The sequence below is a fragment of the Gopherus flavomarginatus genome, chromosome 1 (genome assembly GCF_025201925.1).
Source record: "Gopherus flavomarginatus isolate rGopFla2 chromosome 1, rGopFla2.mat.asm, whole genome shotgun sequence".
Classification (NCBI taxonomy): domain Eukaryota; kingdom Metazoa; phylum Chordata; order Testudines; family Testudinidae; genus Gopherus; species Gopherus flavomarginatus.
The window spans coordinates 53,346,797-53,374,652 of NC_066617.1; the positions used below are offsets into that span (position 1 = coordinate 53,346,797).

Consider the following 27,856-nt stretch of genomic DNA (forward strand, 5'->3'; position numbering starts at 1 on the left):
GATGGTGAAATTGCCGTGCGCCTAGGGCACTAAAACCCCTCGCACCGGTCCTGCTGCTAGCAGTGATAAGCAACAACTGAGACCCAGAGCTTTCCCTGAACATTGACTGGGAGGAGTTTCTGTCCAAAGTCTTTCTGATCCTGTTGCTAATTAACAGCCATCTTGCTTTTTTTTTTTTTTTTAAGTGATCTTTCTAACTGGTAGTGTGGCTATGATACTCAGGGGTGCAAGCCACACAAGAGAGAGGCTGTGTCATTCTTGCTTTGCTGCTGTAGTTCCCAGCCTGGGCCCCTCAGAAACAGCAAAACAGCATGCAGGTCACACCCTGAGTGTCTGTGTATAGCTGCAGCCTGCAATCCAGTCACACTTTGATTTTCACCAACCTAGATTACCATTTGCAGGGTAACCCCAACATGATCTCAGTCCCAAATTCCTCCCCTGCCCCCATGTGTGTTCTGCACTGTCCAGCCCTCTCCTGGATATTTTGGGTCTGTGGCCCCTGTAAGGGGATCAATATACAATAGTTTGCTACTTTAAATAGAATTACCCAATCCACAACACTGGATTAGTTTTGGTCAAAGATAAAACAAATTTAACTAGAAAAAGACAGATTTTAAGACAGTACAATTAAAAGGCATTAAAGTCTAGAGAAATAAAGATAAAACACTTTCTACTGCTAAAACTTAAACTAGGCTTGGTTCAAGGTGAGATCCCTTGATATCATCTGTTCCCAGTAACATTGTTAGCCAAATTTTCAGGCCAAGGATCTGATTGCAACTGAACACTAAAGATTTCTTCTGATTAGTAAATCTGTTACTTTGTAGCACCACTTTAGTGGCAAGTCAGGGCCATTCTGTGATCAAAGATTTGCAACATTTCTCCACTGCATTTCTCTCCCGCATCCAGCTCCCCCAGTATGCATCAGATAGAACAGCTGTAGCTTCTCACCCTGCCAGCCAGCCTGCCTCAAAACCACCTCTGCACCTTCTCTGCACCTCTCCAACATCACCTGGGAGCACCTCTCTTCTCCTTCCTCATGCCCCCATCTCCTCACATGTGGCACTTATGTTCCATCAGCCTCTGCTCCAGGGATCTATGTTTCCTCTTCAACTCTGCTCCTCTTTTCCTCAAGCCCTACATCATCTTTATTCCTAGCTCTCAAATTATCCTCTGCTGAAATCTTCCCTCTGCCCACCTCCTTGTTTGTGCTGTTTCTAACTCATTAAAATAACTTTTTTAAAAGTTCAGAAATGGAAGGGCTAAGCTGTGGAAACCTTATATAAATAGCTGGTTAACACTTTCAAAAGTGCTTAAAGTATAAGTCCTATTCTCTAAAGTGATTTAGGCAGTTGCCTCACTGACTTTTAATAAGATATAGGCTCTTAAGAGTCTAAGTCTGTCATAAACAGATGGTTAAGGGTTAATGTCTCTTTTACCTGTAAAGGGTTAAGAAGCTCAGTAAACCTGGCTGACACCTGACCAGAGGACCAATAGGGGGACAAGATACTTTCAAATCTTGGTGGAGAGAAGTCTTTCTTTGTGCTTTTTGTTTTGTTCGTTGTTCACTCTTGGGACTGAGAGGGACGGGACATCATTCCAGGCTTTCCCAATCTTTCTGAGTCAGTCTTTCCTGTTTCAAAATTGTAAGTAATAGCCAGGCAAGGCAGATTAGTCTTATGTTTGTTTTCTCAACTTGTAAAGGTTTCTTTTTGCTGGACGGATTTTTACCTCTGTTTGCTATAACTTTGAATCTAAGGCTGGGGGGGGGGCGTCCCTCTGGTCTATATGAATCTGAGTACCCTGTAAAGCATTTTCCATCCTGATTTTACAGAGATAATTTTTACCTTTTCTTTCTTTAATTAAAAGCTTTCTTTTTAAGAACCTGATTGATTTTTTCCTTGTTTTAGGATCCAAGGGATTGGGTCTGAACTCACCAGGGACTGGTGGGGGGAAAAAGAGGGGGAAGGTTAATTCCTCTTTGTTTTAAGATCCAAGGAGTTTGGATCTGTGTGAAGCCTCTCAAGGCAACCCAGAGAGGGGAAAGTCTGGGGGGAAAAGGAGGGGGATGGTTAATTTCTCCTTGCTTTAAGATCCAAGGGGTTTTGGATCTGTGTTCCCCAGGGAAGGTTTTGAGGGAACAGAAAGAGAGCCAGACACTAAATTCTGACTGGTGGCAACGTACTAGATTTAAGCTAGTAATTAAGCTTAAAAGTGTTCATGCAGGTCCCCACTTTTTGTACTGTAAAGTTCAAAGTGGGGAAAAAACCTTGACAAAGTCACTTTTGAAAATTTTATCCATTATGTCAGTTTTTCTCCTATATTGCCTGTCACATTTTTAGCAAAAGAGATCAGAAGAACACTACTGCCAGATCCATTTTACAGTTTATTCAGATGGTCAGATTTTTTTTATCAGGAACTTTCAGATTGCTGGACTGAGCAAAATGCCGGGAGTTTTTCCTTAGATAATATCTGTTTTGTCTTGAAGCATAAAATGAATAGCCAGTTTTTAAAAACAGTCTCTGATAGAAACAAGAAGAAAACAACAATTGTATTCATCTTTATCAAATATGCTGTTGCCACTTCAAGGTTTAAGCAGAAAGACTTCCCACTGTTTAAATCCTTGCAAGTGTAACAGCCTGGCTGCTTATCTTGGTAACAGTCCTGCTTCCTCACTGGGTGCGCTATTCATTGCTCCATTCTGGAACCTGTTTGTTGCCTTGTAATGTAATGCACAGCTACCTTCAGCATTAACTATAGAACCATTCCATTTATATAATTCACTGACCTTTCACTTTGGCTTGGGTTCAAGTCACTAGTCAAACTGTTTTTAGCTGAAGCATGTGTTTGGACTGCAGTATATGAACTCTCTTACAAGCCATCTGCACCAGACAACCAGACATACAATAATCTTTCCTGGAACAGTATTCAGCGCTTGAATGGCTGGAAGTTATCAGGTCTGTCTTGTGAGCACTGCAGAACTGAAGAGGCTCTCAGCCTTTTTTCACCACTCACTAGATTTGTATGTCCCTGTATGGTACCCTTTTTAGAATTACTTAGACTCAGGAAGCAGTGACCTTGAAAAAGAAGCAGACTATTGAGAAAGTCATGACTTACACAGAGTGGTTTCCGTCTCCTGTTTTACTTGTGTGTGTGAATTTGCAGTCATGTTGCATGTATGTAATGGGGCATGCTGTTTAAGAAACAAAGTTTTCAAAAACAGCATGTTGTTCTTCAATCTCAGTCCTAGCAGACAACTATTTATAAAGCTCATCAAATCAAATGGCAGGTGATAATTTAGGCTCAAAATAAAAACCTCTAGAACTAAGCAACAATAATTCTCCTTGACGGTGGTCTATTCAGGTTTAAGGAGAGTTTTAAATTTGGTTCCAGTTTGTGGCTTTTATTTCCACATCCCTAGAAGCAAACAAGATGATTTGAGAATGTAATATTCTCTTTCAAAAAGCTTTGAAAAGAAAACAGATTGATACACAGCTAAAATCAGCTTCAGAGCTGAAATGAATCTCTTTTGGAGGGAGGGGAGAGCTTGAGGGGATAATTGCATATTAGGTGAGCAACAATTAACAGATTCCACTTCCACCCCAACTTGGTGGTATAACAGCAGAGATCTGCGTTTCTGTCTCTTGGAATGAGGACTTCTATTTAAATTTCCCATTGCCATGCACACTCAAGTCAACTTTAAAAACATCACATTCTACAAACACTTAAGTAGGCTGTTATTTTTTCCCTGCCCAGCATTACTGACCATAAAAGGGAGAGCCATGATACATCACTGCAAAGTGAAAACATCAACTAGCTCACCCTACCTAATTTCATACAGGAGAAATCTCCAAAAAATGCCCTAGAAGGAGCTTATTCTGTTTCAGAGGTGGAGTTTGCCCCCTGACAGAATGAACTGGGGATTGACCACCAGAATCTTCAGATCCTGTTGTATTAATTTAGCTGGACTGAAGGCTCAAAGGTGTTAATGTAACCCAGTCACTGTACAACATTAAACAGTTTTAAATGAAGTTCATAGTTTAGTATACAAAGACCTCAGCCTACTTATTACCAGAGCAAACACACTAAAATCCAGGCCAAAGGTTATAAATGTATTGATTGAAACACACAAGAAGAAAAGAATCAAAACGAGGCAAAGAGCACTGAAACTAACTGATTATGCAAAATAAATTTACTCAAAACCTAAGTCTCTATTTTGAGACAGTGAATATTGGCTAAAGTCTCTTATTCAATGAAACAGTCCTTCATAGCAGGGAAGAAAGGAGTTAGCTCTGTTTCTCAGTTCTGAGTTGGAAATGATGGTGACTTTGTTGCTTTAGGCAAAACAGATAGGCCATGGCTACACTGGCGCTTTACAGCGCTGCAACTTTCGCATTCAGGGGTGTGAAAAAAACACAAACCCGAGCGCTGCAAGACACAGCGCTGTAAAGCATCAGTGTAAACAGTGCTGCAGCGCTGGGAGTGCGGCTCACAGCACTGCAAGCTACACTCGCAGAGGATGTGGTTTACGTGCAGCGCTGGGAGAGCTCTCTCCCAGCGCTGGCGCTGCGACCACACTCACACTTCAAAGCGCTGCCACAGCAGTGCTGCCGCAGCGCTGCCGCAGCAGTGCTTTGAAGTTTCAAATGTAGCCATACCCATAGACACAGAAGGGAGAGAAGAGATAAGATAATAAAGATGGGGGAAAGATGGCTTTTGTTGATGTTCTCAGAATACAGGGCAGCTGGTTAGTCATGGACAGATGCTTTGGGCTGACAAGTCAGTCACAACAACTGTTGCTCTGGATCTCGGCTCACCTCCCCACTCAGGTCAATCATCTGGTTTTCTTGTCGGATCCCTGTCCTTCAATGATCCTTCTCTGGCTCAGCAGAGCTGGATGGGCTGTCTCATCCCATTGTGCTGGTGTCATGCAGTATTGTTGATTTCAGGATCAGATGAAAAGCCGAGAGAGAGGGGACAGAAGGAAGATGTGGGTAGGGGCAGGACAGAAAGAAGCACACGAGGAAGGGGAAGACAAAACAAAATCTCGCATATATCACGTTGGGATCCTCATTCATGCAACAATGATGGCCAAATATCCCCACTGGAGTATCAAAGTCTGATGTCGCGGCAACAGTCCTGACACAGCTGTGGTGATGGTAAAAATTTCCCCATTTTTCCTCCGAAGTCTGTTTATAAGGGCCCCAGAAGGGCGGTGGGTGGAATAATCCATCCTCTCATTATTTTGGTTCATTGACTCATAGACTCATAGATTTTAGGGTCAGAAGGGACCACTATGATCATCTAGTCTGACCTCCTACACAATGCAGGCCACACAATCTCACCCATCCACTTCTATAACAAACCCCAAACCTATGTCTGAGTTATTGAAGTCCTCAAATTGTGGTTTGAAGACCTCAAGCTGCAGAGAATCCTCCAGCAAGTGACCCATGCCTCATGCTGCAGAGGAAGGCGAAAAACCTCTAGGGCTTCTGCCAATCTGTTCTGGAGGAAAATTCCTTCCCAACACCAAATATGGCAATCAGTTAAACCCTGAGCATGTAGGCAAGACTCACCAGCCAGCACCCAGGAAAGAATCCTCTATAGTAACTCAGATCCCAACCCATCTAACATCCCATCACAGGCCACTGGGCATACTTACCTGCTGATGATCAAAGATCAATTGCCAAATTAATTGCCAAAATTAGGCTATCCCATCATATCATTCCCTCCATAAACTTATCAAGCTTAGTCTTAAAGCCAGATATGTCTTTTGCCCCCACTACTCCCCTTGGAAGGCGGTTCCAGAACTTCACTCCTCTAATGGTTAGAAACCTTCGTCTAATTTCAAGTCTAAACTTCCTAGTGTCCAGTTTATATCCATTTGTTCTTGTGTCCACATTGGTACTAAGCTTAAATAATTCCCCTCCCTCCCTAATATTAATCCCTCTGGTATATTTATAAAGAGCAATCATATCCCTCCTCAACCTTCTTTTGGGTAGGCTAACCAAGCCAAGCTCTTTGAGTCTCCTTTCATAATACAGGTTTTCCATTCCTCAGATCATCCTAGTAGCCCGTCTCTGAACCTGTTCCAGTTTGAATTCATCCTTCTTAAACATGGGAGACCAGAACTGCACGCAGTATTCCAGATGAGGTCTCACCAGTGCCTTGTATAATGGTACTAACACCTCCTTATCTTTGCTGGAAATACCTCGCCTGATGCATCCTAAAACTGCATTAGCTTTTTTAACGGCCATATCACATTGGCGGCTTATAGTCATCCTCGTTACTTCCAACTGATGTGTCCCCAATTTATAACTAAAATTCTTGATATTAATGCCTAAATACATGACCTTGCACTTTTCACTATTAAATTTCATCCTATTACTATTACTCCAGTTTACAAGGACATCCAGATCTTCCTGTATGATATCTCGGTCCTTCTCTGTGTTAGCAATACCTCCCAGCTTTGTGTCATCCGCAAACTTTATTAGCACATTCCCACTTTTTGTGCCAAGGTCAGTAATAAAAAGGTTAAATAAGATTGGCCCCAAAACTGATCCCTGAGGAACTCCACTAGTAACCTCCTTCCAGCCTGACAGTTCACCTTTCAGTATAGTTACTCGGATCACATTTTTCCCTTTTTTAAAAATAGGAACTATGTTAGCAATTCTCCAGTCATACGGTACAACACCCGAGTTTACTGATTCATTACAAATTCTTGCTAATGGGCTTGCAATTTCATGTGCCAGTTCCTTTAATATTCTTGGATGAAGATTATCTAGGCCCTCCAATTTTGTCCCATTAAACTGTTCGAGTTTGGCTTCTACCTCGGATGTGGTAATATCTACCTCCATATCCTCATTCCCATTTGTCATTCTACCATTATCCCTAAGCTCCTCATTAGCCTTATTAAAGACTGAGGCAAAGTATTTATTTAGATACTGGGCCATGCCTAGATTATCCTTAACCTCCATTCCATCCTCAGTGTTTAGCGGTCCCACTTCTTCTTTCTTTGTCTTCTTCTTATTTATATAGCTATAGAACCTTTTACTATTGGTTTTAATTCCCTTTGCAAGGTCCAACTCTACATGGCTTATAGCCTTTCTCACTTCATTCCTACATGTTCTGACCTCAATAAGGTAGCTTTCCTTGCTAATCCTGCCTATTTTCCACTCCTTGTAGGCTTTCTGCTTTTTCTTAATCACCTCTCTGAGATGCTTGCTCATCCAGCTTGGTCTATAACTCCTGCCTATGATTTTTTTCCCCTTTCTTGGGATGCAGGCTTCTGAAAATTTCTGCAGCTTTGACTTGAAGTAATTCCAGGCCTCCTCCACCTTTAGATCCGTGAGTTCTTCAGTCCAATTCATTTCCCTAACTAATTTCCTTAATTCTTTAAAGTTAGCCCTTTTGAAATCAAAAACCCTAGTCCCAGATCTATTTTTGTTTATCCTTCCATCTAGTTTGAACTGAATTAGCTCATGATCACTCGAACCAAGGTTGTCCCCTACAAACATTTCTTCTATGAGGTCCTCACTACTCACCAAAACCAAATCTAAAATGGCATCCCCTCTCGTTGGTTCTTCAACTACTTGGTGAAGAAATCCATCACTTATCACATCCAGAAAAATCTGAGCCCTATTATTGTTACTAGCACTTGTCCTCCAGTCTATATCTGGGAAGTTAAAATCTCCCATGATCACACAATTCCCATTAGTGTTTCCTTCATTAAAAACATTAAAGAGGTCTCTATCCATATCTAAATCAGATCCCGGTGGTCTGTAGCACACCTCAAGCACTATCTCAGGGGAGGCTCTAGTAGCTTTCTTTCCCAATGTAATTTTTGCACAGATAGACTCTGTCTTATCCATTCCATCACTTCTTATTTCTTTACAGTTAACCTCATCATTGACATACTCTACCACCTTTGCCTTTATTTCTGTCTTTCCTAAACAACACATAGCCTTCAATACCTGTACTCCAGTCATGACTACTATTCCACCATGTTTCTGTTATCCCTATAATATCCGGTTTCACTTCCTGCACCAGTAGCTCTAGTTCCTCCATTTTGTTACCTAGGCTCCTCGCATTAGTGTACAGACATCTTAATTTTTGCCCTGGTTAGGCACAGACATTCTACCACCAGTATCACCTGTTAGACTGGTATCTACACTACCCTTCCTCCTTATGTCCATTCTTCTGCCCACGGCTGTATCCTCTCTTACTTTGTTTTCTTACCTCTCAATGTTAAATTCCGGCGTGGAGATTACCTGGACATCTCTCAACCATCTCCCCCAAATTCCTAGATTAAAGCTGTCTTAATTAGTTGTGCCGCCTCCATCCTAGACGTCTATTTCCCTCCTTACTCAGATGAAGTCCATCCCAAGAGAACAGTCCTCTGTCCATGAATGCTTCCCAGTGGCCACACCAATTCTGGTTCATTGATTTCCGACTCTCAACTCCTCTTGTTTATCAGTTACAATCTTAACGCAATCCTTCAGTGGTATTAGTAGACCCTATCTGTTTAAAGAAGTTCAGTCACATCTTTTCTTAACCAGTTTCATATAATGGCTCATTGGGACAATTCATGAAATTTCACTCACTTTTCACCAAGTAGGCTAACAAACAAAGGAGGCCTGCTACACCACAATTATTACAAGAGGTCCTGTGGGTCTGCTTCATCTACAGGACTTCTTGCCCCTCTTTCAAGAATTGCGCAGCATTTCACCTTTCGGGCAGCTTCCCTTAGATCCCCACTCTGAGAGGAGGGTGTTACCAGTCATCTCTGTGTTCTTGGAGAACCAGGGTGCAGTATCCAGTCTGTCGGACACATGAAAGACACCCCCCGCCCTCACTAGTCTCTGTTTGAACCAAAACTGATCAGAGAAAAGGCTTGCAGAGAGCAGTGAAGGGCATTGGGAGACACACCTAGATCCCTCCTGACAAGAAGGATAAGATTAAGAAATCTCTATTAGCATACAGAATGGAAAACAGAGACAACTCCTCTAGCCTCATATGCATGAAAGATGGGACAGGGAGACTTCTCCATTAGCATACAGAATGGAGAACAGAGAACCATACTGAACTCTGGGACCAGAAAAGCAGGGAGGCACTGCATCATGGGGATCTCTGTTCTAAATGTTGATGAACCTACGCCTGCCCACACCCAGCTCAGCAGTTATCAGACCAATTCTAGTAATAAATCCTTGATTGATATCCAAAATACTGAAGCAGCCTACTTGAAAGCTAGAAGCCTCTGTTGATAGGCTGAGCCTTAGTCAGTGGGTGGGGCTATCAAGCAGGCCAGGGCTTTATAAAGCAGTGTGCAAGTGACCAGGGAGCTTAGCAACCGGGGGCTGCTAACAGGGAGTTTCGCAAGGGAGTGTGGAAGGGGAGCAGGAAGGGGCCAAAGGCCCCTTGCTGTTATTTTTGTTTTAAAACCTATAAAGTAAACTACAGCCAAAACTTCTCGCTTTAAACAACCCCTTCATTAATTAGGACACAATGCAGGCAGAAGCCCAGCAGCAGAGTGGGCGCTATCCAGTTTATTGTGCTGAGTGCGGCATGTATGATTAACTGCCCTGTGGGCGGGTGGCATACGTGTGCAAGTGGTGCAAGGAGCTCCTGGCCCTCAGAGACCGCGTATGGGCTTTGGAGGACAGGGTGGCGGAATTGGAGAAACTAAGAGAGGCAGAGAGGTATGTTGATGAGGCTTTCCGGGACACTGTAGAATTGTCCCACCTCCGGTCAGATAGCCCCTGCACTGTTGAGGAGGCTGAAAGGCCCAGGGAAGCAGAGCAGTCTACGGGAGCAGAGGGAAACCTTCCCATAGTTGGGACCCTCCTTCCAGATGGTGTTGGGGTATCCTCTCGCACTGAGGTTACCTCTCCGGGGGAGGGAACTCCAGTTACTAGGAAAAGGCAGGTGTTGGTAATGGGAGATTTGATCATTAGAAACATAGATAGCTGGGTTTGTGATGACCGGGAGAACCGTATGGTGACTTGCCTGCCTGGTGCAAAGGTTGTGGATCTCTCGAGGCATCTAGACAGACTTATGTGTAGTGCTGGGGAGGAGCTGGTGGCCGTGGTACATGTAGGTACCAATGACATAGGGAAGGGTAGGAGAGACATCCTGGAGGTCAAATTTAGGCTGCTAGGGAGGAGACTGAAATCCAGGACCTCTATGGTGGCATTCTCAGAAATGCTCTCAGTTCCACACGCAGGGCCAGGTAGGCAGGCAGAGCTTCAGAGTCTGGATGAGATGATGGTGTAGAGAGGAGGGGTTTAGATTCATTAGGAACTGGGGAAACTTTTGGGATGGGGGGAGCCTATACAGGAGAGATGGGCTCCACCTAAACCAAAGTGGAACCAGACTGCTGGCACTAAACATTAAAAAGGTTGTAGTGCAGTTTTTAAACTAGGAGATGAGGGAAAGCCGACTGCTGCAGAGGAGCATGTGGATTGGACAGAGACTTCTCTTAGAGGACAGTCTATTGATAGAGATTCTCTAGGTTATAGTCAGGAACACAGAATGGAAGAGGATAATGTAAGGGCCAGATCAGACGAGAAACATTCATATAAAAAGGAATCTGACACATCAGAAAAGGGCAGACAATTAAACAGTGACAAGTTTTTAAAGTGCTTGTACACAAATGCTAGAAGTCTAAATAATAAGATGGGTGAACTAGAGTGCCTCATAATAAAGGAGGATATTGATATAATAGGCATCACAGAAACCTGGTGGACTGAGGACAATCAGTGGGACACAATCATTCTGGGGTACAAAATACATCGGAAGGACAGAACAGGTTGTGCGGGAGGGGGGGAGTGGCACTACATGTGAAATAAAATGTAGATTCAAATGAAGTAAAAATCTTAAGTGAATCCACATGTTCCATAGAATCTCTATGGATAGAAATTTCATGCTCTAATAAGAATATAACATTAGGGATCTATTATCGACCACCTGACCAGGACAGTGATAGTGATGATGAAATGTGAAGGGAAATTAGAGAGGCTATCAAAATTCAGAACTCAATAATATGGGGGATTTCAATTATCTCCATATTGATTGGGAACATGTCACCTCAGGATAAAATGCAGAGACAAAATTTCTTGATACTTTAAAATGACTGCTTCTTGGAGCAGCTGGTATGGGAACCCACAAGGGGAGAGGCAACTCTAGATTTAGTCCTGAGTGGAGTGCAGGAGCTGGTCCAAGAGGTAATAATAACAGGACCACTTGGAAATAGTGACCATAATATAATAACATTTAACATCCCTGTGGTGTGAAGAACATCTCAACAGCCCAACACTGTGGCATTTAATTTCAAAAAGGGGAAGTATGCAAAAATAAGGGGGTTAGTTAAACAGAAATTAAAAGGTACAGTGACTAAAGTGACTGCAAGCTGCATGGGTGCTTTTTAAAGACACCATAATAGAGGCCCAACTTAAATGTATATCCCAAATTTAAAAAAACAGTAAAAGATCTAGAAAAGAGCCACCGTGGCTTAACAACCATGTAAAAGAAGCAGTGAGAGACAAAAAGACTTCCACTAAAAAGTGGAAGTCAAATCCTAGCGAAGTAAATAGAAAGGAGCATAAACACTGCCAAATTAAGTGTAAAAATGTAGTATGAAAAGCCAAAGAGGAGTTTGAAGAACGGCTAGCCAAAAACTCAAAAGGTAATAACAAAATGTTTTTTAAGTACATCAGAAGCAGGAAGCCTGCTAAACAACCAGTGGGACCCCTCAAAGATAGAGATAGAAAAGGAGCGCTTAAAGACAATAAAGTCATTGTGGAGAAGCTAAATGAATTCTTTGCTTCAGTTTTCACGGCTGAGGATGTTAGGGAGATTCCCAAACCTGAGCCATCCTTTGTAGGTGACAAATCTGAGGAACTGTCACAGACTGAAGTGTCACTAGAGGAGGTTTTAGAATTAATTGATAAATGTAACATTAACAAGTCACCGGGACCAGATAGCATTCACCCAAGGGTTCTGAAAGAACTAAAATGTCAAATTGCTGAACTATTAACTAGGGTTTGTAACCTGTCCTTTAAATCGGCTTCTACAGTCAACGACTGGAAGATAGCTAATGTAATGCTAATATTTAAAAAGGGCTCTAGAGGTGATCCCAGCAATTACAGATCGGTAAGTCTAACGTCAGTACCGGGCAAATTAGTCGAAACAATAGTAAAGAATAAAATTATCAGACACATAGAAGAACATAAATTGTTGGGCAAAAGTCAACATGGTTTCTCTAAAGGGAATCATGACTTACTAATCTATTAGAGTTCTCTGAAGGGGTCAACAAACATGTGGACAAGGGGGATCCAGTGGACGTAGCGTACTTAGATTTCAAGAAAGCCTTTGACAAGGTCCCTCACCAAAGGCTCTTACGTAAATTAAGTTGTCGTGGGATAAAAGAGAAAGTTCTTTCATGGACTGAGAACTGGTTAAAAGACAGGGAACAAAGGGTGGGAATTAATCGTAAATTCTCAGAATGGAGAGGGGTAACTAGTGGTGTTCCCCAAGGGTCAGTCCTAGGACCAATCTTATTCAACTTATTCATAAATGATCTGGAGAAAGGGGTAAACAGTGAGGTGGCAAAGTTTGCAGATGATACTAAACTGCTCAAGATATTTAAGACCAAAGCAGACTGTGAAAAACTTCAAAAAGATCTCACAAAACTAAGTGATTGGGCAACAAAATGGCAAATGAAATTTAATATGGATAAATGTAAAGTAATGCACATTGGAAAAAATAACCCCAACTATACATACAATATGATGGGGGCTAATTTAGCTACAACGAGTCAGGAAAAAGATCTTGGAGTCATCGTGGATAGTTCTCTGAAGATGTCCACGCAGAGGTGGTCAAAAAAGCAAACAGGATGTTAGGAATTATTAAAAAGGGAACAGAGAATAAGACGGAGAATTTATTATTGCCCTTATATAAATCGATGGTGCGCCCACATCTTGAATACTGCGTTCAGATGTGGTCGCCTCATCTCAAAAAAGATATACTGGCACTAGAAAAGGTTCAGAGAAGGGCAACTAAAATGATTAGGAGTTTGGAGAGGGTCTCATATGAGGAGAGACAAAGAGGCTAGGACTTTTCAGCTTGGAAAAGAGGAGACTAAGGGGGGATATGATAGAGGAATATAAAATTATGAGCGATGTGGAGAAAGTGGATAAGAAAAAGTTATTTACTTATTCCCATAATACAAGAACTAGGGGTCACCAAATGAAATTAATAGGCAGCAGGTTTAAAACAAATAAAAGGAAGCTCTTCTTCACACAGCGCACAGTTAACTTGTGGAACTCCTTACCTGAGGAGGTTGTGAAAGCTAGAACTGTAGCAGCGTTTAAAAGAGAACTGGAAAAATTCATGGAGGTTAAGTCCATTAATGGCTATTAGCCACGATGGGTAAGGAATGGCATCCCTAGACTCTATTTGTTTGTCAGAGGGTGGAGATGGATGACAGGAGAGAGATCACTTGATCATTACCTGTTAGAGTCACTCCCTCTGGGCACTTGGCATTGGCCACTGTCGGTAGATAGGATACTGGGCTAGATGGACCTTTGGTCTGACCGATTACGGCCGTTCTTATGTTCTTCTTATGTTATGTAATTGTATTGTGAGCTCCCTGGAAGAAAACACCACCCATAGCCAAGGGTGATCAGCTCCTATTGTCTAACCTAAAGAAAACCCTTGAGTCATCAGTTTACCCACAAACAAATCTAGTGTTCTCTCTTGAAACACTGTTGTTTCTCTACAAAAAACCCCACCTATGTTCAAGTAAACGTTCTGATGCATGGACCCAAACTTTGCATCAATTCCACTGGGACTCCATCTCCTGATTGATCGTGCTCGGGGCTCTGCCTGTCTCCAGCACTCAGGACCCTGAGCTACCACCATCACCTGAGAACCGCGACCAGTTCAAGCCTCCCTCTCTCTGTTTTCTTTTCTACCTCAGTTATTAACCTTTAATAATGTAACTGTTATGTTTGTTTAGCCCTCTTTGTGTAATTATCACTGTTATTCAATAAATATCTTTTATGGTAAGCTGGTTGCTTCTCTCTCTCTCTCTCTAAACTTTACTCCTTTGTGTTTTTAGCTTCCCCATTTATTCTGCAGAAACGCTTCTTTTACCTAAGCTATAGATCTCTGTAGCATCCAAAAATACTGTGGGGTTTGCTCATCAAGTGGGTTACTACCTGTTCAATTGTAATGTGAAAGTGGGGATAGGGTCGTGCTGAATCTGTGGCATATAAGGGTGGCAGCTTGAAAGTGCTGCTTGACTCAGCCTATTGAGTACAGTGACATATAAGGGGGTAAGAGTGAGAGTGCTGATTGACCCGGTCTACTCAGACTTGCTCTGTTAGTGTGTGTGTGTGCGCGTGTGTGCGTGTGTTCGCTCATCTAATTCTGGGGCTGGAGGAACCCAGCCCTGGGAGACCTAGGTCCTGCAGGATAGCTCCACTGGGAGGGGACTTGCAGAAGGGAGGAGCTCCATATGAACACACAAGTGACACAAGCAGTACATTAATAGAATTACAGAACCCCCCTCTCCCCAGAAGAGTAACTCTAATAAATGAGCATACCCCAAAGGAATGGGCACATCTGGTAACAAGGGACCAGTATGAAGGGGGCTCCATGCAAATGCAGGCTGAATGGACTTTTTAATACATTTATCAGTAGTTATCAGGGAACGCTTATGTTACCCGAACCTCACTTTTGCAATCTCTACACAGATGGACCCTGATCTATGGAGTGTCCTCCACAGCATCTGTAGTGGGGAAATATGGTGCCACAAAGGTCAGTACAGGAAGAAGGATATCCACATGTTGATCCTGGGGGGAAAGTTCCCCCAAAGAGATGCCATTAGGACTTCTTATTGGCTAGGGCTTCTGATGACACAGCTACTAGGAAAGAAATTAGGAACAAGTGCAAAGAAAAAGGCAACCCATAACGGAATAATGGTTAGGGTCTCTTCTTAGCAAAGAGTAAAGCAATAATAAGAAAATTAGCTTATCCTAACTTCAGCCATAATAAAAATAAGTCATTTACTTCTCCTTGCAGTTGCCATGTGCACTAGTACTTACCTATCATAGAAATCATCCATTTTAGGACTATGGAAATCTTCTACATCAAAGAAATTTTTACTAGTTTTGTCCAGTTTATAAGCCTATTGAGAAGAAAAAAATGTAGCTGTTGATAGATCATCATCAATAAATAAAAGTCTAATACAACAATCAGTGATATTTTGGGAGATGTGAGCAAGTTTGTATGGGCTGGGAAGCTAAGAGAATTAGGATTTCAAAAATCATTATTGGTTTTGATGTATTTATTTGGGGCAGTGGGTGGCTCGATGAATCAGTCACAGGAAATTAGGCCAGTTTAGATTGCCAGTCAAGGCTGTCTTTAGGCATACGCAGCATAAGCGGCTGCATAGGGCACCTGAAAATTTGGGGCACCACTGGGTCTTAATGTCCACCCTTCTCACTCTTCCGATCCCTGTTTTGACCCTTCCTGAAGGCTCCCACAGATAGCTGCTGCAGCCTGGCAACTCTTAGGCCATGTCTACATCTAAAATTTTGCAGCGCTGGTTGTTACAGCTGTATTAGTACAGCTGTATAGGGCCAGCGCTGCAGAGTGGCCACACTTACAGCAACCAGCGCTGCAAGTGGTGTTAGATGTGGCCACACTGCAGCGCTGTTGGGCGGCTTCAAGGGGTTTTGGGGAAGGCGAGAGCAAACCGGGGAAGAAGACCAGCTTCGCCGCGGTTTGCTCTCGCGTTCCGCGAACCACCCTGCAAACCGCAGGGAAGGAGACCTGCTTGCTCGGGGGTTCGGCGAACGCGAGAGCAAACCGGGGAAGGAGACCAGCTTCGCCGCGGTTTGCTCTCGCGTTCCGCGAACCACCCTGCAAACCGCAGGGAAGGAGACCTGCTTGCTCGGGGGTTCGGCGAACGCGAGAGCAAACCGGGGAAGGAGACCAGCTTCGCCGCGGTTTGCTCTCGCGTTCCCCGAACAAGCAGGTCTCCTTCCCTGCGGTTTGCAGGGTGGTTCGCGGAACGCGAGAGCAAACCGCGGCGAAGCTGGTCTCCTTTCCCGGTTTGCTCTCGCCTTCCCGGAACCACCCAGCAAACCTCAGGGAAGGAGACCTGCTTGCTCGGGGTTCGGGGAACGCGAGAGCAACCCGCGGCGAAGCTGGTCTCCTTCCCCGGTTTGCTCTCGCCTTCCCGGAACCACCCAGCAAACCTCAGGGAAGGAGACCTGCTTGCTCGGGGTTCGGGGAACGCGAGAGCAAGCCGGGGAAGGAGACCAGCTTGATTACCAGAGGCTTCCTCAGGTATGCTGGGATACCTGCTTATTCCACGGAGGTCAAGAAAAGCGCTGGTAAGTGACTATACTTGATTACCAGCGCTGGATCACCAGCGCTGGATCCTCTACACCCGAGACAAAACGGGAGTACGGCCAGCGCTGCAAACAGGGAGTTGCAGCGCTGGTGGTGCCCTGCAGATGTGTACACCTCCTAAGTTGCAGCGCTGTAACTCCCTCACCAGCGCTGCAACTTTCTGATGTAGACAAGCCCTTACTCTGGAGGGGATCTAGTAACTTAAAAGTGAAAAAGCCTTCCAACCTGCCAGACCTATTAGCACAACATTGAACTGTTAAAGAGCCATTCAAGTGGTAATAAAGCCATTTAATAGGCATTTGCCAACTCCCGGGTATATACTGTCAGTTTCTGAATTTACTGACAAAAACAGTTGTGCATTAATGTAATATTTACTCAGAACATGTTAGTCTACAGGACCTTCGTTTAAAATTTGCTTTAAAAATATTTCATTAGTGAGTTAGTGAAGATTAGAAAATCACATCTCTAAAAAATCCTTGCATAGATTTTTAGATGCACAATCATCTTCAGCCTTAAATGCTTGGATCTTCAGACATATAGTTTTTTAAATAAATCATTCAAAAGACCACCCTTATCTTAAATACACATTTTAATTTTAGGTTTCAGAGTAGCAGCTGTGTTAGTCTGTATCCGCAAAAAGAACAGGAGTACTTGTGGCACCTTAGAGATAGACCAACTGTACGAGTCCAATCAATTGAGATGAGCTATCATCAGCAGGAGAAAAAAAACCTTTGAAGTGATAATCGAGATGACCCACAGAAGGTGTGAGGAAAACTTAACACAGGGAAACAGATTCAATTAGTTAACTTAAGTTGGGTATGGCTACATTTGGAATTTCAAAGCACTGCCCCGGCAGCGCTTTGAAGTGTGAGTGTAGTCAGAGCGGCATCGCTGGGAGAGAGCTCTCCCAGCGCTGCATGTAAACCACATCCCTTACGGGTGTAGCGTGCAGCGCTGGGAGCCGCGCTCCCAGCGCTGCTGCCCTGATTACACTGACGCTTTACAGCGCTGTATCTTGCAGCGCTCAGGGGGGTGTTTTTTCACACCCCAGTTGCAGCGCTGTAAAGTGTGAGTGTAGCCAAGGCCTATGTTAAGTTCTCCTCACATCTTCTATGGGTCATCTCGATTATCACTTCAAAGGTTTTTCTTCTCCTGCTGATGATAGCTCATCTCAATTGACTGGACTCTTACAGTTGGTATGCGTACTTCCACCTTTTCATGTTCTCTGTATGTATAAATATCTTCTGTCTGTGTGTTCCATTCTATGCATCTGAGGAAGTGAGCTGTAGCCCACGAAAGCTTATGCTGAAATAAATCTGTTAGTCTCTAAGGTGCCACAAGTACTCTTGTTCTTTTTGCGGATACAGACTAACGCGGCTGCTACTCTGAAACCTAAAATTAAAATGTGTATTTTAGATAAGGGTGGTCTTTTGAATGATTTATTTAAAAAACTATATGTCTGAAGACCCAAACATTTAAGGCTGAAGATGATTGTGCATCTAAAAATCTACTAAAATTACTATAGTAATTAAAATTAAAATGAACAGGAGTACTTGTGGCACCTTAGAGACTACCAGATTTATTTCAGCATAAGCTTTCATGGGCTACAGCTCACTTCTTCGGATGCATAGAACGGAACACACAGACTAATAAATCTGTTAGTCTCTAAGGTGCCAGAAGTACTCCTGTTCATTTTAATTTTAATTACTATAGTAAAAAAAACTTGCTTCCAAAGTCTTCCTGTCCTTTCCTTCCATCTCTTTCTCCCTTCAATTCCCTCCCCCCGCCCCTGCTCCTCCAGCTGAAGAGAGCCCTTAAATGGACAACACCCCTTTCCTTCCAGATAACTGGACAAATGAGTTTCCCTTTCTTTACTTCTGACTACCTGATGAACTAGTTTTAAGAGAACCCTCCAGCAAAATCAGTACTAAGATAGATATCAAATCCTTTGTTATGCCTAAAATCTTTGAAAACATATTTTTTTTAAAGTTGGTGAAATTTCATAAACATGTCTATTGTTATGGAGATCACACAAAGTAAATTCATGTTCCCTTTTTCTAAAAGCAATGAACATTGTTATGAACACACTACACCTCTGTAACTGATTAATTTACAATAATGTCTTTGTTTCAGTGAGTTAAATATGAAGAAATCTGGAATGATTACTTCATGAAGGTTTAAGAGTACATTTAAAATATAAAATCAGCATAGAAATACTGATTAAGAAAATGTAAAAGAGAGAAGAGCTGCATCATGTATTCCATAATATTTAATGTTCCATTCAGCAAGACAGCTGACTCACCTTTACAACAAAGTTTTTGCAAATAAATCTCTGACAAACTTCAGGGCATATCAAAAAACCTGTGACTGATATTTTTTATTCCCAAGTTTAGTGCTTTTAATTAGGTACCTTCTGCAAGTCCAGTCTTCACCATCTGGCATGCTGTGGAAAACATGCTCCATTTTATTTAGAAAGAAATTGCAGAAGAGTGTTTTTTTCAAATGTCACTTGTTTCATTTGGGTTCAGGGATTTGGCTGGAAGGGGGTGAGCAGGGTGGGGGGAGGGAAAAGAGGAGGGAGACAGTGGGGAAAGGGCAGGGCCTGGGCAGAGTGGGGTGGGGCCTGAGCAGAGCAGGATTGGAGTATGGGTGGGGCCACAGGCAGAAGAAGAGGGTTGGGGAGCTAGCCTTCCCAAGCGGCAGCTTCACCCACCGCCCATGACAGCATGTAAGAGCGGATTGGCCCCTGCAACCCAGCGTGCCCTGCAATCTCCTTAGGCAGGAGCCGTATTCACAAAGCCAAATGTACCAGCCCCACGCATTCGGCATGAGGGAGAGAATACAGCAGTCTCTGCGGGGAACTGTGAATCTCCACTGCCATGAAGCGGGCTGGGAGGCACATTATCCTTTGCTGCCTCGTCCCTCCCCCACCTCCAGGTTGTGAGCCCAGACTGCCATCGGGCATAGGGGCACCCATTTAATTACACTGCGTAGGGCCCCATAAATCCTAAGGATGGCCCTGTTGCCAGTCATGATGCAGCCCATGTCAGTAGTGATTAAAAGTTGTTTCTATGTGAAGGCTGTTTGGTGGCCTGTGGAGATCAAGTGATAGCCTCTATCCACACAAATCGCCAATATAAATTGGCACTTTTGGGCAGCCTCTGCAGAGGCACCAAGGATTAGTAAACACGGAGACTGAACTATCCTTTCTTTCCCAGACGTGACCCCTCCAGGGCAAGGTTGAAACACATTGACATGGTAGTTTCAGGAAACTTGCACTACTGTCATCTATGTTGCATCTGTTCTTTGGAATAACGGGGGACTGCATTCCCCATGGCTGATAATCCAGCTCTATACTCACACTAAACATTTAAAACAAAGTGTTCGTTTAGTGTTACTAATTGTACACTAATTACTACAGTATTTAGCACACATTCTTACAGTGCAAACAGAAGCCTTGCAAGATTACAAGCACTCCAGCAAATGAATCTGAAACACCTGAATTGTAAGAATTCGGTGATTAGACGTGTCATACACAGATTTTATACACTTCCTTCCTCTCACAAACAATTTGTCAAATATTTACAAACATAGAAGAATAAAAGAGAAAATGTTTTGTTCTACAGGAAGACAGAGATGTTAAACTTCAGAAGCCAGTGGTGATGGTTTAGGCTCTAATCCAACAAAGCACATAAGTACGTGCTCAATTTAAAGCACATGGTTAATCACATTGAAGTCAGTGGGATCACTTGTACTTAAAATTCGAGCACATGCTTTAGAGCTTTGCTCTCTCAGGGCCTTACTTTGGGATCTAACTATCAAGCCTGTTTTAGCAAAATTCCTTGGAACCACATGTTCAAATCCCATCCAGCAGAGTGACCTCAACCATTCAGGTTCCCAAGAGAGAGAAACTGAATTTTATGCAGTTTGTTGTGTCTGGGTTGTACTGGTGACTTAAAAAAAAACAGAGATCTTGTCTGCTCTGCATGCATGTTAAAGAATCAGTGGTACTTTTTGTAATGGCAAGGATTTATCCTGCTGTCGGGGAGCATGCTTTCTCATGATTCTAAAACTATTTAAAATCACTTATGCATATAGCAAAGGAAGTGGAACCGTTGATAAGTCTGTGCGCTAAACTTGGGTACAGTTTTCAAAACTGTTTAAGTGACATAACCCTGGTTTACACTAGAGTGAGGTCGATGCAAGGCAGCTTACGTTGACCTAACTCAAAATATCACTCCCACCTATGTAACTCGTCTGCTACACCAACTTAACTCCACCTCAGTGAGAGATGTAGCACTTAGATTGTTGTAGTTAGGTCAACACAACGTCAGTGCAGACACTGTGTTACTTAGGTCAACTTCAGTGGCCTCCAGGAAGTCTCCAGCAATGCCCCACCTTGACCGCTCTGGTCACCGTTTTGAACTCTGCTGTCAAGAGGCCAGATACACAGATACATGCTCTCCCCTTTAAAGACCTACAAATTCTGAAATTCCATTTCCTGTTTGCCTGTTGTGGAGAGCTCACCTAGCAACTGTCAACCATACCTAGCAACTGCCCAGCTGACCATGCCAGCTCCATGCTGCAGACACGCTCATAAGTGGAGTACCCAGAAGGTGTTGCATCTCCTGGATCTCTGGGGAGAAGAGGCTGTGCAGGCACAGCTTCAATCTAGCTGTAGAAAAGTTGGTATCACCCAGCAGATTGCTCAGGGTAGGGAGGAGAAAGGATTCAAGAGGAACCTTTAACAGTGCCAAATGAAAGTCAAGGAGCTGCGGCAGGTGTACCAGAAGGCAAGGGAGGCTAACACTTGCTCTGGTACAGAACTGCAGACATGCCACTTTTACAAAGTGCTGAATGCCATCCTTTGCAGAGACCCCACCCCCCACACCCCAAGCTCCATGGATACTTCGGGGGAGCAGGAGTCACAGCCCCCCCAGGAACAGTGATGAGGAGGAGGCATATGGGGGACTGTAGTGGGGCGGCTCCCCCACTCCAGCAGAAAAAGGGTTAAAGTCAGCCCTGGGAGAAGGTTGTGGCTGAAAGCTGCTAAACTGGGCTGACTGGGGAAATGGCCACAGCTGGCCTGTATAAAAAGGCTGTGAGCCAGGAGCCCAAAAGAAGTCTCTCTCCAGGCTGGGAGAGACCAGGGTCTGCCTGCCTGCAGAAAGGGTACTGTGAGTGAAGCAGGGCTTGGGAGAACCAGAGGAGCAGGGGAGCTCCAGGCTGGCAACTGCCCAGGCTGCAGGGCCCGGTCCAAGACCCATAGGTACTGGGAGGGAAAGGAAGGCAGCAGATCTGAACCCCCTTGCCTATGATGAGTGGCTTTTACACTGCAGTCTGCCCCAGGGAGCGGGGGCTCAGTGATGACTGGCAGTAGCCCAGACTGAGGCAAGGTGGGAATTAGAGAATTTGGGGGGGTTCCCAGAGAGGGCAGCCCCAGGGTAAAGCACCGGGGTCCAGGAGGGACATGTGGGCCAGCAGCAGTGGGACACTGGCCTGCAGAGGGCGCTCTGGAGGCTGGAAACGCTAATTCCCTGAGACAACCAGCAGGAGGCTCTACAGCAGTGAGTCACACACTGTCACAGGGACAGGTGACCAGAGGGATCCAGTGGCACAGCAAGCCAGGACCTGTTTTTGACTCCTAGACAATCCAGGAAGTCCCTCCAATCCAGCACAGATAAGTCTGATGCAGGGAAAGGAACCTCTGGTAAGTACGCAGTTTGCTTGGAAATTGCAAGGACACGTTTATGTACTCTTTTTTTACTTATGCTGTAAGATTTAGTGAAAAAACCAAAAGATGTAGAGTTGCAATCCGCTTCCCATTCCCCTGTACAGTTAGGCAGAGAAGGCCATGCAGAATAGTTTGTTTATGTGCACTTGGATGTCCCATGAATCCTCCTTAGAGATCTCAGAGAAACTTTCCTGCAGGTAGTCTGCCACAGGTTTCTGGGGAGGGCTGTCATTTCTTCCCACGCCACTCAGCACCAATGCAGCATACAGGCTATCAGTACACAGCCCCAGTTGGCAGCTGGACATCTGCAGGAGCTGTTCCCTTTCAGGCTCTGTTACCCTCAGGAGTGAGAAGTGCTGTAACTAGACATTTTAGCACGCAAGGCGAGCAAGCATATTTTCATCCCCTCCCAGTTTTTTTCCCACCCCCATGGTTTAGCACCCTAGGCAGCTGCCCTGCCTGCCCCAACCTGGTTATGGCCCTGAAGTGAGATATCAGCTAAAATCAGGAATACCCAGAGGATTCAGGGGGCCTGGGGCAAAGCAATTTCAGAGGCCCGTTCCATTAAAAAAAAAAAAAAGTTGCAATACTATAGAATACTATATTCTCGTGGGGGCCGCTGGGGCAAATTACCCCATTCCCCCCCCCCCAATGGCCCTGGGGAAAATAAACATTTAAAAATCTTCCGCATCTTGGCACAAACTCAGTTTTGAGAACTTCTTTTCAAGTCCCCTTTACAAGGTATCATTGGTTCTCAGCATCAGCTAGTGCTAAAAGGCACTAAACTCATTAAAAGGGTTGGACAAATATTTTCCATCAAAACTTTTTTTGGCTCGAAAATTGAGGTTTTTAAAAAGCAGAAAAAATCATGGACAATGTCTGCTTTCCTTCAAAATTTGTTGTGGTTTTTTAATTGAAAAGCTGAAATTAGTCTGCCAAAACCTGAACATGATTTGGGGTTTCAGAAGTGTGTGGCCAAATATTTGCTGCTTGCTGTTTGATTGTTTAAAGAAATAATAAAAAAAATTCTGCTTAAAAAAAATCCAAAACTTTTGAACCATCTCAGCTTGTGACCAAACGCCTGAGCCCATCCAGTCAGAGATTCTTCCAGGTTTCTGATACTCTGCTGGCTTCCTTGACTCATATCTTTCTCCATAACTTTGGGTTCATTTAGGTTAGAACATAAGAATGGCCACACTGGGTCAAACTAAAGGTCCATCCAGCCCAGTATCCTATCTACTGACAGTGGTCAATGCCAAGTGCCCCAGAGGGAGTGAATCTAACAGGTAATGATCAAGTAATCTCTCTCCTGCCATCCATCTCCACCTTCTGACAAACAGAGGCTAGGGACACCATTCCTTACCTTTCCTGGCTAATAGCCATTAATGGACTTGACCACCATGAATGTATCTGTTTCCTAGAGACTGGCTCCATGGGGTCCCTCACAAACTGGAGACAGTTACTGTGGGTTTGTCTTTAGTATAGACTATGTACATACTCCACGAACTGAGCATTTGAGCTTGTTCCAGAATCTGTGAAAACTGAAATGCTCAAAATAGCACATTCATGTGAATGGACACAGGGTGCTAAAATTAAATTAACCTGGGGGTCAGGACCCCTCAGGGGGTCACAAAGTTATTACTGGAGGTCACGAGTTGTCAGCCTCCACCTCAAACCCTGCTTTGCCTCCAGCATTTATAATAGTGTTAAATATATAAAAAAGTGTTTTTAATTTATGTGGGGGGGGTCGCACTCAGGTTTGCTATGTGAAAGGGGTCACCAGTACAAAAGTTTGAGAACTACTGAATTAACCCCTCTGGAGCCTTGGGGAATGCAGGGGAGGGGGGTTTCCTTTGGTAGGATTGGGAAGGAGGTAGGTGGTATAGGATATTGCTCTTCTCAGGTGATCCCTACCCCATGGCTCTCTTGGCTCTATCACTGTTAATCTAAAGTGGCTAATTTTAAATGAAGCTACCCTCCCCTGACATGAATCTCCCTATGGCACCGAAAGTAAATGTAGACTATAATTTCTCATTTGAGAAGTGAAAGGGATGGCAGCCCTAAGGGAAAAGATAACAGCTTGGCTCTTTGTGTTAAATAGCTGTCTGCAAGCCTCAAACTGCTGAATGAGCTTTAGGATAGGGAAGGCTGTGCCTCCCAAACAGCCTGGCCCTGCGCCTATCTATCTGACGCCCACCCACTTCCTGCCCCCCAACTGCCCCCTTAGAATCCCCGACCCATCCTGCTCCTTGTCCCCTGGGACTCCACCCCCACGAATCCCACCTGCTCCCTGAATCCTGACTGCCTTGACCCCATCCAGCCCCGGCCGAGTCCTGACAGACCCCCAGAATACAGACGATCCAACTCCCCCGTTCCCCATCCCCTGACTGCCCCCCCAAACCTCTGCCCCTGACTGTCCCCGGGACTCCCTGCCCCTTATCCAACCTCCCCAGCCCCTTCACCATGCTGCTTACCCCCGCCATCCCCCTCAAGGAGCCTCAGTGTGCCACGTCCAGGAGCAGCCCTGGACAGTGCTGTAGCAGCGTGGCTCGGGTGGGACCTGAGCTCCCACCGCAGCCCCGCCCCCTTACCATGCAGCTCTGAGCAGGAGCAGCTCAGGTCCTGCTTGAGCCATGCCGCTGCAGCGCTGTTCAGGGCCGCTCCTGGAGGTGGCGCGCTGAGGTGGGGGGTGATGGGGGGGGGAAGGCAGAGGTGGGGGGGAGCCTCTGATGTTCTCATGGGGGCCCCTGAAGTGCCTAGGGCAAATTGCCTCTTCCCCCCCGACCCACTGGGCGGCTCTGGCTAAAATAACCATTACCTGTGGAAAACAATGCTAGTATTCAGTTCAATTGCCCTATAAGCATATACTCGTGCCCATGAGCTATCCCCCCCCTTATTGTTCAAACTCACTCCACCACCACCACCCCAGCTGTAACTACTATTGCTGGGACTGCTAGCAAGCTCTATGAATCCCAGTGAGAAGTGAAAATGTGCTGCTTGCAATTGTGTGGGTCAAGGGGAGTGAGTTCAGTATACTAAGTTTCCATTTACCTTGTGAATAGTGGCTCTATGCATTGTATCTTTTGCAACCAGATATGCACCATGGTGGAGCAACTCAGCCAGATAAGGAGGAGAAGGAAGAGGATGGCAGATGACATATTCAAAGATATCTTGCAAGCCTCTGCTGCTTTAAATACCAAGCACAGGGCTTGGAGGATCACCCATGCAGACAGCAGGGGTAGGGATAAAGCAGAAAGGAGAAATGTAGCAGGAGATACTACCACATCTCAAGCAGCAAACAAATGCTGCAGACTCTTGCTAGCCTTCAGCTTCAACAGACCTGTGCTCACCTTGCTCTCAAGCCTATTCCATGCAATGTGTACGGCCACTACATTACCCCAACCATTCCACCCCAGGGGAGAGTACAGGCAATCCCAACTGCACATACACTGACCTATGAAAGACGCAGCTGGTGTATGGGAAATAAAAATGACTGTCTTTCCCCTGTATTTATAAAGTTCCATTCAGCTATAAATGTGTCTGTTTGCATAGGTTTGGAATAAAAGTATTTATGGAAACTTAATTCATCTTATTAGCTCACAATGTATGCTGGCTAGGGCTGACATCATTCACAGATAATAGCAATAGGTGCATTTGCAACGTTATAATGCCAGGCACAGCACCCTACAGCAACACATATTACCGTAACTCACTATTAAAATGGTCTTCCAAAGCCTCTGTGAGTCGAACAGCTTCATGTTAACCCTTCCTCTAACCCTGGTATCCAGCTGCTCAAAATCAGCAGACAGCCTTGCAGAAACCTCCGCCCTGGCAGAAATTTTTCTCCCTTTGCTTCACAGATATTATTAAGGACACAGCACGCAGCTATAGCATTGGGAATTTTTTTTCCACTGAGGATCAATTTCATAAGCAGACAGTGCCAGCGGCCACTCAAACAGCTAAGGGCGTATTCAACTGTCATAATGTATCTGCTGAGCCTGCAGCTGAAGTGTTCCCTGGTGTATGCTTCATGAGCCACAGAAGTAAGGGGTAGGCTGGGTCTTCCAGGATCACTATTGGCATTTCAACATTCCCCCATGGTAATACTTAGTCTGGAAAGGAAGTCCTGCTTGCAGCTTTCTGAACAGAGCTGTGTTCCTAAAGATGTGTGTGTCATGTACCTTCTCTGACCAGCCCACATCGATATTGGTAAAAAATCCACCGTGATCCACCAGTGCTTGCAGTACTATAGAAAAGTAGCCATTTCTGTTGATGTACTTTAAGGCAAGGTGGTCAGCTGCCAAAATAGGGATATGCATGCCATCTATGGCCCCACCGAACTTTAAGAACCTCAATGCTGCAAAACCATCTACTATGTCCTGCACATTGCCCAGAGTCACAGTTCTTCAAAGCAGGAGGTGATTAATGGCCCTTGCATCACAGTAATTTCCATGGTGGATTTCCCAACTCCAAATTGTTACTGATTAGTTGGGAATCAATGTGGCATTGCAAGCTTCTACACAGCGATCAACCCTTGCTTCTCCACTGTCAATGCAGATCTTGTTCTGGTGCCGCTGAGCTGGAAGGCTGGGACGAGCTCCGCACACTGATCGAGGAATATGGCCTCATGCATCCAGAAGTTCTGCAGACACTGCTGGTCATCACATACGTGCATAATGATGCAATCCCACTAGTCAGGGCTTGTTTCTCAGGCTCAGAACTGGCTCTCCACTGTCTGCAGCTGCTCCCTGAATACTGCCAACAATTTTGAATTGTTTCTACGTTCCACAGCAATCTAGCCTCCAAGGAATCGTCATGTTCCTCACAGGTCCTCTGGGTAGCTCTGCAAATTCTGCAGGATCAGGCACCCTGTACTCACAACATTCATCACAATAGTGCAGAGCTGTGCAGGCTCCAACGTTTCTCAGATAGATGGGGTTTCCAGAGCTTTTGAAAAGAGGCATGAAACATTATGGGATGGAGAACATTGCATTATGGGAGTTGAAATCATGTTCCCAGTCACCCGTACACGACTCATTTGCCCACATAAGGCATTGCAAAAATCTTCCCAAAACACCCTGCACTAGATGGTGGGAAGTTGCACAGAGGGATAGCTACCACGATACACTGCTCACTGCATCGATACAAGTGCTGCTAGCAAGGATGTGCACTGCCGATGCAAGGAGAGTAGTGCGGACATGCAACAGTGATATAATTACTGCTGCAGCTGTATATTGACACACTTAGGTCAACATAATTTTGTACTGTAGACAACCTCTTTGGGAGACCAAGTGGGTGAGGTAATATCTTTTATTGGACCAACTTCTGTGGGCGAGAGAGACTAGCTTTCAAGACAGAGCTCGTCATCAATTCTAGGAAACGTAGCAAGGCCAGGTCTACACTACAGACTCATATTGGTATAACTACGTCGCTCAGGGGTGTGAAAAATCCACACAACTGAGCAGGATAGTTATATCAACCTAACCCGTCGATGTAGCTACCACCTCTCATAGAGGTAGATTAACTTTGCCTATGGGAGAAGCTCTCCCATAGGCATAGGAACATCTTTACTTAAGCAGTACAGTGGCACAGTTGCAACAGTGCAGCCGCACCGATGCAGTGTTATAAATGTAGTCCTGCTTTAGGGCTGCAGCTGCATTGCTGTAGCACTTCCATGAAGATGCTACCTATGCCACTTCTCCC

At 44.6% G+C, this 27,856-nt stretch overlaps 1 protein-coding gene across 5 annotated transcripts in view; it reads right to left on the reverse strand.

Annotated features, from left to right (window-relative positions):
* LOC127042845 (uncharacterized) overlaps window positions 1-27,856 on the reverse strand; it is a 98,293-nt gene that overhangs the window by 34,651 nt on the left and 35,786 nt on the right. For all 5 annotated transcript variants that reach the window (XM_050936313.1, XM_050936312.1, XM_050936315.1 and 2 more), the window contains one exon: window positions 15,105-15,187. In XM_050936313.1, coding sequence (XP_050792270.1) covers window positions 15,105-15,187 — 83 coding nt within the window. The remainder of the gene's footprint in view (window positions 1-15,104; window positions 15,188-27,856) is intronic.